This window comes from Gobius niger (genome assembly GCF_951799975.1).
Source record: "Gobius niger genome assembly, chromosome: 1".
Classification (NCBI taxonomy): Eukaryota; Metazoa; Chordata; class Actinopteri; order Gobiiformes; family Gobiidae; genus Gobius; species Gobius niger.
The window spans coordinates 61148735-61161103 of NC_136852.1; the positions used below are offsets into that span (position 1 = coordinate 61148735).

The window sequence follows — 12369 nt, forward strand, 5'->3', positions numbered from 1 at the left end:
ACTACAGTTCTAAATAAAAAACTTTAGTGGAACTTCAGTGTTCAATTAATATAGTTGTCCATCATATGCACTACATAAAGTGGATTGTTGAGCTAATTAATTTAAAATCTACATGTTCTGTTAAAAAATTCCCACGAACCACGCTTTCCGCCACGGACCGTGAAGGGACACCTTTTTTACTATGTATGTGTTTGCATGTCTGTTAACTACATTTCATTGTACTTTTCTTTTTTCTGTATGTGCTGCATGAGCTAAAAGAGGGTTTTTGTTTTGCAGATCTCTCCTGCCGTGTACAAGTACAAAGCTCATCCCAGTAAAAGCTCTGTAAAGGCAAGTCATGATTTGTGTTTGGGAGATGCATCACACCTTGATCTACATTGACGTTTGAACAATGTTAATTTCAGTTCAATCACAAATTGAAATTATTCCTGGACCAATTGGGAAATTAAGGCCACAAATGCCATTTAAAGGGGCTAGATGCAAGTTAGCCATTTTATACTCACTACTGCCACCTCAGGTCATACGTGTAACTGCACCTTGTATATTAAAGGAATAGGCCACCGTTTTTACATACTGAGATTAGTTCTTTAGGATCTGCCTGGTCTTCACCCGTGCCTTCAGTCACGTAAACACAGCGCAGACGGCGTTAGCATTTAGCCTCTCCCCCTCTCCTCCATAGCTCCAAACCAGGTGAAGATAGAAGCTACCAAGCTCTTCCACGTTTTCCCTATTTAAATATGGTTACGCGAAGTGTTCCACTACAAAGTATAATTACACACAATTAAACAATGTGGATTTTCTAAGAGGATAAAAGGGGGAACTATATTGTAAGGCGTAATAATACTAGGAGTAATTTGGCATCCGCACAGTAAAGTGAAGATTACTGCGCGTATTTCGAACTACTCCTGGTATTATTACGCCTTACAATATAGTTCCCCCCTTTTATCCTCTTAGAAAATCCACATTGTTTAATTGTGTGTAATTATACTTTGTAGTGGAACACTTCGCGTAACCATATTTAAATAGGGAAAACGTGGAAGAGCTTGGTAGCTTCTATCTTGACCTGTTTTGGAGCTATAGTGGAGAGAGGGAGAGGCTAAATGCTAACGCCGTCTGCGCTGTGTTTACGTGACTGAAGGCACGGGGGAAAACCAGACAGGTCCTATAGAACTCGTCAAAGCTCAGGTAAGAACATATCTCAGTATGTAAAAACGGTGGCCTGTTCCTTTAAGCTTGTGCATGACGGATATTCGACCCGAAGTAACACCTTTTTAAGTGACAGTGCAGGATTTTAGAGGCAGTTGTGGTGAACAGGTCTGAGCTCATTCTACACACTATGACATTGTTGGAACATGTAGGGGGAGGAAAATGCATAATTTTAACATTGTTAAACTCCGTATAGTCTCTTTTTTAAAGGAATGTTTAAATAAACAAATTATAAAATTATGGTCTACAATGCATTAAATGACATACTTTGTTACAATGTTACCAGCATAACAACTACTACTTACATATTAAATTGAAAGCATGCATGTCAAATTATTAGACTATGGCCTTGCAAAAACTGTAATGCTGTTTCCAAGCGGATTTTGTGTTTGATTTGACAAACGTGATATTATTATTATCTGTACTTAATGTCTGTCTTCTTTTTTTAGGCTGTCCCCGCTTGCCGCACAAAGTTACCAAGCTATTTTTGGTTGGGAGCATGCGCATGTTGATGTTGAAAAGATTCGTCATTGTTGAAGGTTGGTATGTTTTTTAAAATGGGCGTGGTGGCTTAGGAAACATTACAATTTTCTCAGTGGGTTATGAAATGTGGTCTGCCTTAAACATGTTCTTCCTGTTTTGAGAATGTAAACGTTCTCTAAAATTCTAAATAAAGAAAATACTTTTTTTATTTCTGGATTTAATCAAATACATTTACAAAGTTCAGTCATTAAAATAAAAATTGGGATACAAATAATAAATATCTAGCAATTACATTTCATTGGGTTCTATTATCTTCTAAAAAAAAAACTCGCATTACAGAGTCAATCTATCCAGGATTTCGTGATGTTGCACTTGCAACGTCTCTGAAACTTGGATTGCGCGCATTCAAAGGGCCTATGTTACCGGCCTTAACACTACTTAGAGACTAGAGTTGCTGCTGGTCACGGAGATGTCTCTGAGACTTCCCCTGGAGATAAGGCCAGTCTCCAGGTAACCTCTGTGAAAATCAACCAGTTCAATGTTAGCTGTGGCGTCCCCGCAATGTCTCCTAGACATGTCGGCTACAAAGGAGATCTCAAAGAGTCGTGTGGAGTCTCTTTGAGATCTCCTTGATATCCGAAGGGTCTAGGGGACATTGGGGGGGACATCACAGAGAGGTCTCACAGGTTTATGATAACAAATAGTATTCACAACATTGTCACAACTGCTTGAGACCGTGTCGACCTCTTCAAGGTCATGCAGAGACTTTTTCAAGTCTCTATGTGGTCTCCGCTGAAATCGAAAGTTGATGTTCATTTTCACCCGAGATTACCTGGTCTCTGGAACATCTCCTTGAGCAGATCAGTCTCCAGGCCTTGATATGGGCCCTTTAGCTTTGTGCTTCTTATTAGAGTATATACTTGCCAAACATTGTATGTTGACTGTTGCAGTTCTTTAATAATGAAAGAATTTCATTTTGTTTTTTGTCAATTGTTTATTTTCTAGATTAAAGGAGTATGATGGCGTCTCCGGCCGTTCTGAGGGTCCTATTTGGAGATGAGTCAGACTCCAGAAAAATGACTCTACTGTCAGGAATTCCTGGGACAACCGAAGAGCTTTACGAAGTTATTAAAGACTTTCAAGTGCAAAGACCTTTTAGAATCCAGTATATGGACACAGACTTAGATGCATTTATAAACTTGGATTCAATGTTTGAAATCAGCTCCAAGGCCACAATAAAAGAGGCCTATTTACCTCCCGAGGATACCTTAATCACGCTATACCCTGTGGAAATGACAAACGCACCAGATCTAGTATTGACATCAACGCCCAGCACTTCAAGACCTGAAACAGTTTCCTCCCTTGTTTCATCCTGCAGCAATGACACTATCATTTTACAAACTCCCCATTCATCACCAGAATTGAGAATGACCTGGCCTCGAGTGTTCGTCATCCCAAAATTTCCGTATGAGGTGGAACTTGAACTGCGGCAAAAAAATTCAGAGTTCGCAACAACTGGAAAATACAGGAAATACTGATCTGTTAAGATGATTTGTTTTAAAATATTTTGTTAATTGTGCTAATTTTATACTTGTTCAAGAGCAGTGAAAATTTAAGGGAGAGTTTACAATTTGTGTACATTTTGAACATAAGCTAGTGAGATTTTATACACAAGATCCCATGTTGATGGCGACATATTTTGTTTGAAAAGATATTGTGATTCATTTGTAACCATTCAAAACGTCACCTGTTAATAATGGATTTTACAGTGATTATAGAGCTCAACATTCCCAGCCACTTGTGGTCACATGTTGGGGTCCGGAAAGAAAACATCTGATTCTTCGATTTGCATTAATGTTTCGAAAATTCTAACGCTTGAGTCTAAAAGCACCGCGCCGGCTAATCTGCTCTGTGCTAGTATTTTTGGAAGAACGAAAAAAAAAAAAGAATGGGACTTTTTATTCTGGATCCCAACATGTGACTAGAAGTCTGCAGGCTTGTTGCACGGTATGGCTATGCTAGTTCCTCTGAGCGCCAGTACTTCCTGTCTGTATTCTTTTCCTGGAATAATAATCATATTTTCTTAAGATTATGTTGTGGGCAGTGAGTTCCCAGTAGATGATCATTTACTGCGTGTTCAAATCTTGATGTAGCGAGTTCAGAGGAGACGCCTGTGATCATGAAGGATTGATAGTTTGTCTTGAAGCTATAGGCTAACATGCTATATACTATTTCAAATTGTATAATGCATGAAATTAATGCTAGCCAAGACAAACTTGCTAATCCTTATGAACATAGACCTCTCCTCTACGGAAATATTTACACTGTACAGCAAGTCGTTCACCTGCAGGAAGTGATCATCTACCAGGAACTCGCTGTCCACCACAGAACTTGTAGGAAATACGATGATTCGAACGGGTCTTACTAGCGCCTACAACTTCAGCTCAGAGGAACTAGCATAGCCACATTGTGCAACAAGCCAAATTGTTAATAGGGTTTGGACATGAGCAACGTTAACTATCAGTCAAATATACAACAAGTCCGAGGTTGAGAGTGTGACTTTGGCATTCATACTAGTGCTGAGCTATCCTGATAAAAATGCCGTCCTCATGGGGATTCTCGCTCCATTTAACGCTGACTGTTAAGAATTCATTTTTTTCAGAATACAGTTTTATTAGATTAGAAAATCATATTTCTAATGTCTAAGTGTAAAATTGACTTTCTGGAAGAAAAACAACTTTTAGAAACTGTTCAGAGTAAAGTTTTAACTTGTTAAAAGAAATAAATCTTTTAGAACAAATATGGTTGTCTGGATCAAATTTGTATGTTTTATTTAGAATGAAAACTTTTGAGTTGAACAACCACAAATTATAATAATACATTTAGAATATAAAATAGCTTTAGATATAATTATTAAAAATGGCTTGACCAAACTCATTTATAATTATTTACATAAAAACCTTTTAGTTGAGCTATTAATTGTTAAAAATTGATTGCCCAAACCCATTTCATTTTTTTTACTTGAAAGCCTTTCCTTTTAGTCAGCCAAATGAAGAAATATAGTTCTGGTCAAACTAAACAATATTAACATATACAGAAAAACTTGGTTTGAGTTAAGTTTAAATATATTTTTTGGATGGAACTTCTGCCCACAATTAAATTGAGTTAGTCCAATGAATCATTTTTTTGAGTGTACTTGAATTTACTTTTTTGACAATTGCATGCCTCACATTTGCTTTTAATTTTAACTTATGGAGGTTGCCACTCATTAAGCCCCTTGAGGGTTTTCGGCAACCTTCCATCACATTTGTGAAACCATAATCATGCTATTGTTTTATTATGTGAAAATAAATCAAATCAAATCAAACTTGGTAGAGTTGTGGAGGAACACAGATTCTGCACACCAGGAGGCCCCTGATATAACATGTGTTTAACTATTGCATTATTTGTATAGTTGCACAGGTGCAAAATAATAAAAATGAGAAGCATTGATTTTTCGTTTATATTGGAAAATGAACTGCTCAATTTCACAACTAATGAAATGCAGCATTGCACAATTATTTTCACAAGAGCTGAACTGTTGTCTTGAATGGAGCCAGGGCCAGATTCTGTTCTGTGATTGGGCACACCCCTCAAACATCCCTCCTCGCCTCGGCTGTGATTGGTTTCTTGACAAATCTTGCCCGCCTTCAGTCAGCGCTCATTGGCCTCTTCGGATGTCTGTCCTGAAGAGACGATCAAACCTTGCGCATAGGGCATTGCATAGAGCCATCGCTCGGCTGATGTGAGACCAGCGCCCTGAGAACCAATCACGGATCTTCATAAAGCTCAGGCGTGCCCGTGACGATACACTGCGCACACTCCGCTGCGCGTGCATGAAGGAGACGTTCATAGTCAATACAAACATTCGGTTTTCCATTATTGTTTTAGAATAAATAAAACAAATGGATAATATCTATAAATTAATTAAACTATCTCGGGCGCCAACATCAATTGATGACAAAATAATGGTGCTTCTAAAATTGCGCTAAGCTACTGGTAATTCATATCTGACCTCTTTTATGAAATTTGGTGTAAATTAATTTATGTTTTGCATTGAACAAGAAATCGTGTAGGCTATTGTTTTTCTGGTAAATATTGCTGTATATATGTATACAATATAAAGCATGTGCATGCTTTTAGATAATTTAATAAATACTTTAATTATACCCTTTGAGCTTTTGACAAGGGTTTCTTGAACTAGCCTTCCTGTGCGTCATGACGCAGGGCGGAGCTTGTCCTGACAGTTTTCTTGTGCTGCCCCATGCTTGTCTTTGACAGAGCCCTGCTAGCTGTCGCGCACAGTAATACCTCAGTACTTTACCCGCTGATCTTCAGCTCACGGACAGCAAGCGGACAGTGAGACACAACTGACTTCACCCTAGCAAAACAAGAGGCGCATCATCATGTCCAAAGACATGGAACAAAAGAGTGAAAAGATCATGGACATGGAGTGTAAGGCGCTGTGGTACCCAGACTCCAAGAGGAATACACAGATGGATACATTCAGGATACAGGTCAACAGAGATTTCGGCCTTAATCTGGGTGAGTTGGGAGGAGGAGACTCAAAGACTAGACAGAGTCGAAGACATGGGGTTACACAAAGGTATCTTGTCTAGCTGGTTTGTTAAGCCACATTAAAGCAACAGACGTGCAATACCATGTCACAATTCATACGTGTAATCATTTCATCGAGTTATTGTTGCTTTGGTTTGTCAGAGTGTTGTTTAAGAGTACATCTGATTGAGAAGTGATGTTGAAGCAATTTTAAGTACTCTTAACTATTCAAAATGAAGTTATAGTATTTCCTGAGTCCTAGGAAATATTGTAGCTCACATACATCAACATGAGCAAATCACATTAGACCATTTAGATGCACAGGATCAGTTCTGCTTAACTCAATGTTGATAAGAAAGTAGCCCCTCTTTTCTGTCTGCAGCAAACTATCAGGACTTGTATGAGTGGTCAGTGGACAATTATCCAGAGTTCTGGACACAAGTGTGGAATTTCTGTGGAGTTGTTTGCTCCAAACCGTATGAAGAGGTAAGAAAAAATACCTGTAGTAGAATTGACAATTCTACTACAATGTTACCAAGACTTACTGGATCATCCACATCATACCGTATCTTAGATATAGATTCATCTGTCAGCTACTAGGCTTTCACATAACTTCAGTCACCTTGCGAAAATGACACTCATATTGTTGGATTAATTTTAAATGAAGCAAGATGAAGCAATCTAATTGTAGAACATTTGTTTGACTTTGATAAGCCATCATTTCTTCATCTGTTGCAATCGCTGTGTGTGTATCATTGCATTGCACCCATTTTGTAAATTAAACATAATATTACAAGGTCTTTTATTCTCCTCTGTCTGAGTCAGTTTTAGTCTGAATATTTACAAATATCAAGTTTTAGTCTGAATATTTACAAATATCAACAATATTAACGATTGTGGGATTGTGTGTAGGTTTATTCTTTTTCAAAAAAAAAAAAGAAACTGGCTGAACACATACAAGCAGCATTTTGATGATTAGTTTACCTTCATATCATGACCATTTCCCCAATGTTCATTCTCTGTTTCCTGTCGATGTGCGCCAGGTGATGGATGCATCAAAGCAGATATCAGACGTTCCTGAGTGGTTTAGAGGTGCACGACTAAACTACGCTGAAAATCTCCTCAAACATGCAGACCAGGACAAAGTTGCTCTGTATGCTGCCAGTAAGTAAATTATAGATCATTTGTTTAGCTTCATGAAATGCTGTGCAAATAATCTTGGAAATGCAGAACATTTACAACACATTTTGCTCATTATGGCATTCATTGGTGAGTTTTACATTGCTCATTCTAATTTATTTTCTTTCTGGATATTAAAAGACAGCAGAATCCGTCCTGTTCGTGGCAAGTAGTATAAATGCTGCATACGTCAGTGACGTGTTATTAGATTAGGGCCCTGCTCTACCTCTCAGACTGTCACACCGTAATGAAAAGGCCATACTTTATGGCTGTGCAGGAGAGAGAGAGAGAGAGATAAAGTGGGCTAGGGAAAATGCATCCGTGTTTGTAGCTGTAATGCAATTATATGCAGGAGCCTGCCTCAGTGTCAGTAAACTCAGTCAGATAAGAGGTCATGGCATGTCTGAATGTTGGGTTGATATTAGAGAGTTCCTGTTTCGCCAATTATGTATCCCAAAATATTTAAACAATTTGTCTTGTAAATTTTCCCTTTGATTTCATATAAGAAAAACGTCTGTTCTCTAAGCTGTTTAAGTCCATAGATACTGAAGGAAACAAAGAAAGAAGCAGAATTTAATCAATTCAAAATAGAAAATCATTGTAAACATAATGCCAATTTAGTTTTGCATTCAGGGAATCAAATAAATGTAATGGCTAAAACCAAACATTCATGTTCCCATTGTTTTAATCTGTGTCCCGTTCCTTCATAGCGGAGAAAGATGAAGAGATAGTGAAGGTCACATTTGGGGAGCTCCGACGTGATGTGGCGGTGTTTGCAGCAGCCATGAGGAAAATGGGTATCCAGACTGGAGATAGGGTCGTGGGTGAGTCTCCGTCTCAGTTCAATGTGAAGCACTGTGCCATTTTGTTGAGGAGAGTTTTGAATAAGAGTGTGGGTGTGTCTACGAGCGAGAAGTTTGCCTTTCTGGCACAAGGCACAGTCTATACTGAATGTGCCCATTTATTTGGGCTCACTCATATTTGAACAGTGAGGAACGGCTGAAATACACATTTTCTAACACAATTTTAAACAGCTCTCGGAAAGTTCACACATGTCTTTATGTCTTTATCTTTTTCATTGACAATGCCTTTTTGCCACATAGCCAAGGAAAGGAAATCCGTATTTAGAGGAGTTAGCGACTTTTACCATTCATCATTACTGAGAGGTCACAATAAAAGAAACTCTAGCTTTCCTACACAAAGTCTTTCTTTTGTTCAGTGGCATATTTCTGGCCGCAGTGTATTCAGTGTTTGTATTATGTCAGCATGATAGGATTGTGTCTCACTGTACATTATCAAACCACTGAATCTCAAATATCCATAAAAAACAAACACTTGATTGTTTATACTAAAATATGCTGTTACCTAGAAAGCCAGTCATTTCTAGCGCTGATAATATGTATTACAATTTGCTATCTACGGGGAAATTCTCCATCTATTGAGCCCAAAAGCCTTTCTAAATCTAATAACGGTAAGAAACTCCATGTGGTTGGAACTTGTGCCATTGGAACCATGTTAGTGTACATATAGTAATTTTTTAATAATTACATTTAGTAATATCTAAGATTAGAACAGAATTTGGCTGCAGAAAGTAATCAAAATACATATCTTGATATTATTTTTTGTTCACTGGTTGTGCTTGAATTCATATTGAACGCCATAGCTTAAGAACAAGAACTTGAATGGGCCCGTGCTGGCCAGTTTCGAGATGGATATTGCGGTGAAATCCATTAGCTAAATGACTTAAGCTTTGTGGGAATCTCATTAGAAAGATGCAGCAGGGACAGCTAGGACTCGAGAGGCAAAGGAAGGGACAGGAGGAGATTGCACCCCCTTTATATCTGCCATCGCTCCTGTTCTCTTAGCCCTTATGCACGTGCATCATTGCGTCATCTTATTGGTGTGTGTTGCAAAAAGAGATGTCCTTGTCCCCTTGTTGGAAGTGAAATGGCTTGCCAAGGCCTCACATCTTGATGATATATAAGCACTTAGCTAATGAAGACAGCTTTAGTAGACCGCCACCAACTCCTCCTCCACTTTGCACACCCTCCCTCCTGAGTTTAACTTCGCTATTACTGTGAACACTACACATTCATACTGCCTGTTGTCACACAGTAATAGAATAAAGAATTAAATTATTTACTCTTTTTGGTGAAAAAAACATATTTAAAACATTTCTATGATAGGACAGCACAAGCTTGTCTCCATGGCGATGTTGCTTGCCTTGCTTTTTTTTGCTTAATCCCCACCTTAGGTTTAATACATGAGGTCCTCTTCCAAATGTTTGAAATAACAAACCACTGCGAAAATTGGTTAGTGTCCAGCTGATTGTTTGCATTTTGTTTTGAGATTAACCGTTTTTGTTGCTCTGCAAGATACAGTATAAGTTTTTAAAGAGGGGGTATCCAGTGGCACTGAGCCCGACCGCCACGTGACGTTGCAGAGGGGGTATTATGCTTTTTTCAATCACATAGCACCAGTCTATAGCACACTACAATGATGACGAATCCTTCTGTTGGTCTGTAAATGCAGTAAATTAGAATAACTGCCTTGTATAAAATTGCTCTCTCACAATGGCTGTAGCGAATGTCTTGAAATAGGCCTCTGTCTCTTTAAGGACCTCTGACCCTTTCCGACACGCCCCCTCCACACGCTGTCTGTGGCATCAGTGGGGAGGGGGTTCTGCTGAGGAGCAGTGGTTGGTTACTCGGCTGGTGACAAAATCTCGGAGGCGTCTCCAGGAGGTGGAGGCGTTCCTAGGAGGACTCAGGCAAACCTATCCCTAAAATGGCTGCCATCAGAGTTTTTACAGATTACTCAAAAATACGTGAATGTGCCGAGGCAACACTTCAGGCATGTTTTTAATGAGGGAATGACATAATAACATGATGTAAAGCTTGAAAAAGTCGATTTTGCATAATACCCCCACTTTAACATTTGACAGGGCTTTATAGGCTCTGTGCTTGATCAAAGGGACATGTTCCATTTGAAGCCTCACGTTATCACTTTACAATTCTTTAGCCTGCGATTCCATTATAGGGATTAGTCTACTGGGAATAAAAGTTAAGTGGGCTTTTCTACTGTGGAACAGTGGCACTCATTCAATTGACCTAAAGCTCCCAAAGATTAATTAAAAATTGTCTTTGTATGACGTTTCCATGACTCCCCATTGTGACATGGGCACTGCCTCTTAAACAACTCTATTCCACTTTGAGTTTTTTATTGGTCATTATGTGCAGCTTTCAGAATAAAAATGGTTGTTACTACGGGCATAATAAGTGTTGGTAGCCTTTAGAAATATTTTTTATTATAGACAATAAAAAAAACAAGCCCTGCCAATACTTATGTCACCCTCTAGAAGTCTTGTATCAAGTATCACAACAGGAGTGACCTCTCAGGGCTGCACGCAAACATCCAAACAGTGAAACAAAAAAATTTACAAACAGTATCATACACCACTAGAACTGTGAATTGTCTGTACCTGTACAGTTAATAAACTGTGCTGGAATTATACTTATAGTGATACCTGTGCTGCATTAATTATTATCTAGAACCGTAAAGCCGATCACGGCCAGAGGCTTTATCATAAATTGTATTGGGAGTGGGACAGCATAATAATACAGTAGTTGGGCTGTTGTCTTAATATGTCACCAGCACTTTTTTTAGGGGCAGCCTTTACTATAGAGGTATTGTTAAAATGCTGTGTAATTTGTTGTTAGTAGTATTCCAAACCTACCCAACGCACAGCAACACGTTTTAATAAGAGTGACTCATCAAATGTTTATTAGTTTTTTATTTGTCAAACAAACAAGCACAAGAACATTTCCAAAGGCTCTTTAAGGTTTCCTTATTGGAGTGAGTTCTTAACTCTATTGTATGAGGCAGCCAGGCAAGACACTGTAGTAACAACATAATGCATGACGCTGTTGTTCCTGCTCTGATGTATGAGAAAGGTAATTCTCAAAGCGCCTGGCAGCCAGCGGAGCAGGGCGGTGATCTGTCATGTACAATGCCATCCAACCCGGATCTGCCTCCTGGTTATAGCTGGGCTCCACGTAGCAACCATTCAGAAAAATGAGTCATGATTCATCAAGAACGGTGACAGTACAGTTGGCCAATGGTCCAGGAAGTACCGTCTGTATAGTTTTATATAGACAGATAAGGTGTTGTTTATCTTATCTTAAACATATCTTTGCTGAAATAGAGCAGGAAAGCTTCTGTGTGATTCCAGTTGGCTCAGTGCCCAATGTCTTTTACTTGGTGTCAATATCTGTCCACGAAGAAGACTGGTTTTGTCCTCGAGCTCTATTTCCATTATTGATGTTTGAATCAATGCTGCAGAGCAAGAGATACATGCTTAGATCTGCTTGTTAAAATGAAATATAAACAGTTTTTGAGTCCATATTCTCAGGTATAAAGTTAGTCTAGTTTTAATAGCACAGGAGCATGAAGATTTTAATTTTACTGATCAAGGAATTGTCCTAGAAAGAAATTCACACTTTTTTAATGTGATTCCACGACACAGTTCAAAGCCGTGTAGTTTTTGAGGATATCGATGTGATAGTATAAAGGCTCAGTAGTTGTTATGGCTGATTTTAACTTTAGCTGGAAAACATTAACACCGTCTTTAGGGTGTCCGCCGTTTGACTCACACAAAAAAGCACTTTCAATAACAAAAACTCACGTTGCCAGTGTCGATTCAGTTTCCAATCTTTTATTTTCTTTTATATCAAAGTCCAAAAACTGCGTTGTGCGTGGGTGCGGTCAAAGACCGTGTCGGTCACCCTCCAAACCTAGTTTCTCTTCCCACACACTTGTCTCCCCTACTTGACCTGATTCCCGGTGGCCTAGTTTCCTTTGACCCGCCCACTACCACTATGAAACGTGCTAGAATTTAGAAATACT

General features: G+C 38.8%; 1 protein-coding gene across 1 annotated transcript in view; it reads left to right on the forward strand.

The window, feature by feature from the left end:
- The first annotated feature begins 5967 nt into the window (after positions 1 to 5967).
- aacs (acetoacetyl-CoA synthetase) overlaps positions 5968 to 12369 on the forward strand; it is a 29917-nt gene continuing 23515 nt past the window's right edge. The window contains exons 1-4 of the mRNA XM_079555130.1: positions 5968 to 6273; positions 6668 to 6771; positions 7329 to 7449; positions 8175 to 8288. Of these exons, the coding sequence (XP_079411256.1) occupies positions 6135 to 6273; positions 6668 to 6771; positions 7329 to 7449; positions 8175 to 8288 (478 nt within the window). The 5' untranslated portion in view covers positions 5968 to 6134. The remainder of the gene's footprint in view (positions 6274 to 6667; positions 6772 to 7328; positions 7450 to 8174; positions 8289 to 12369) is intronic.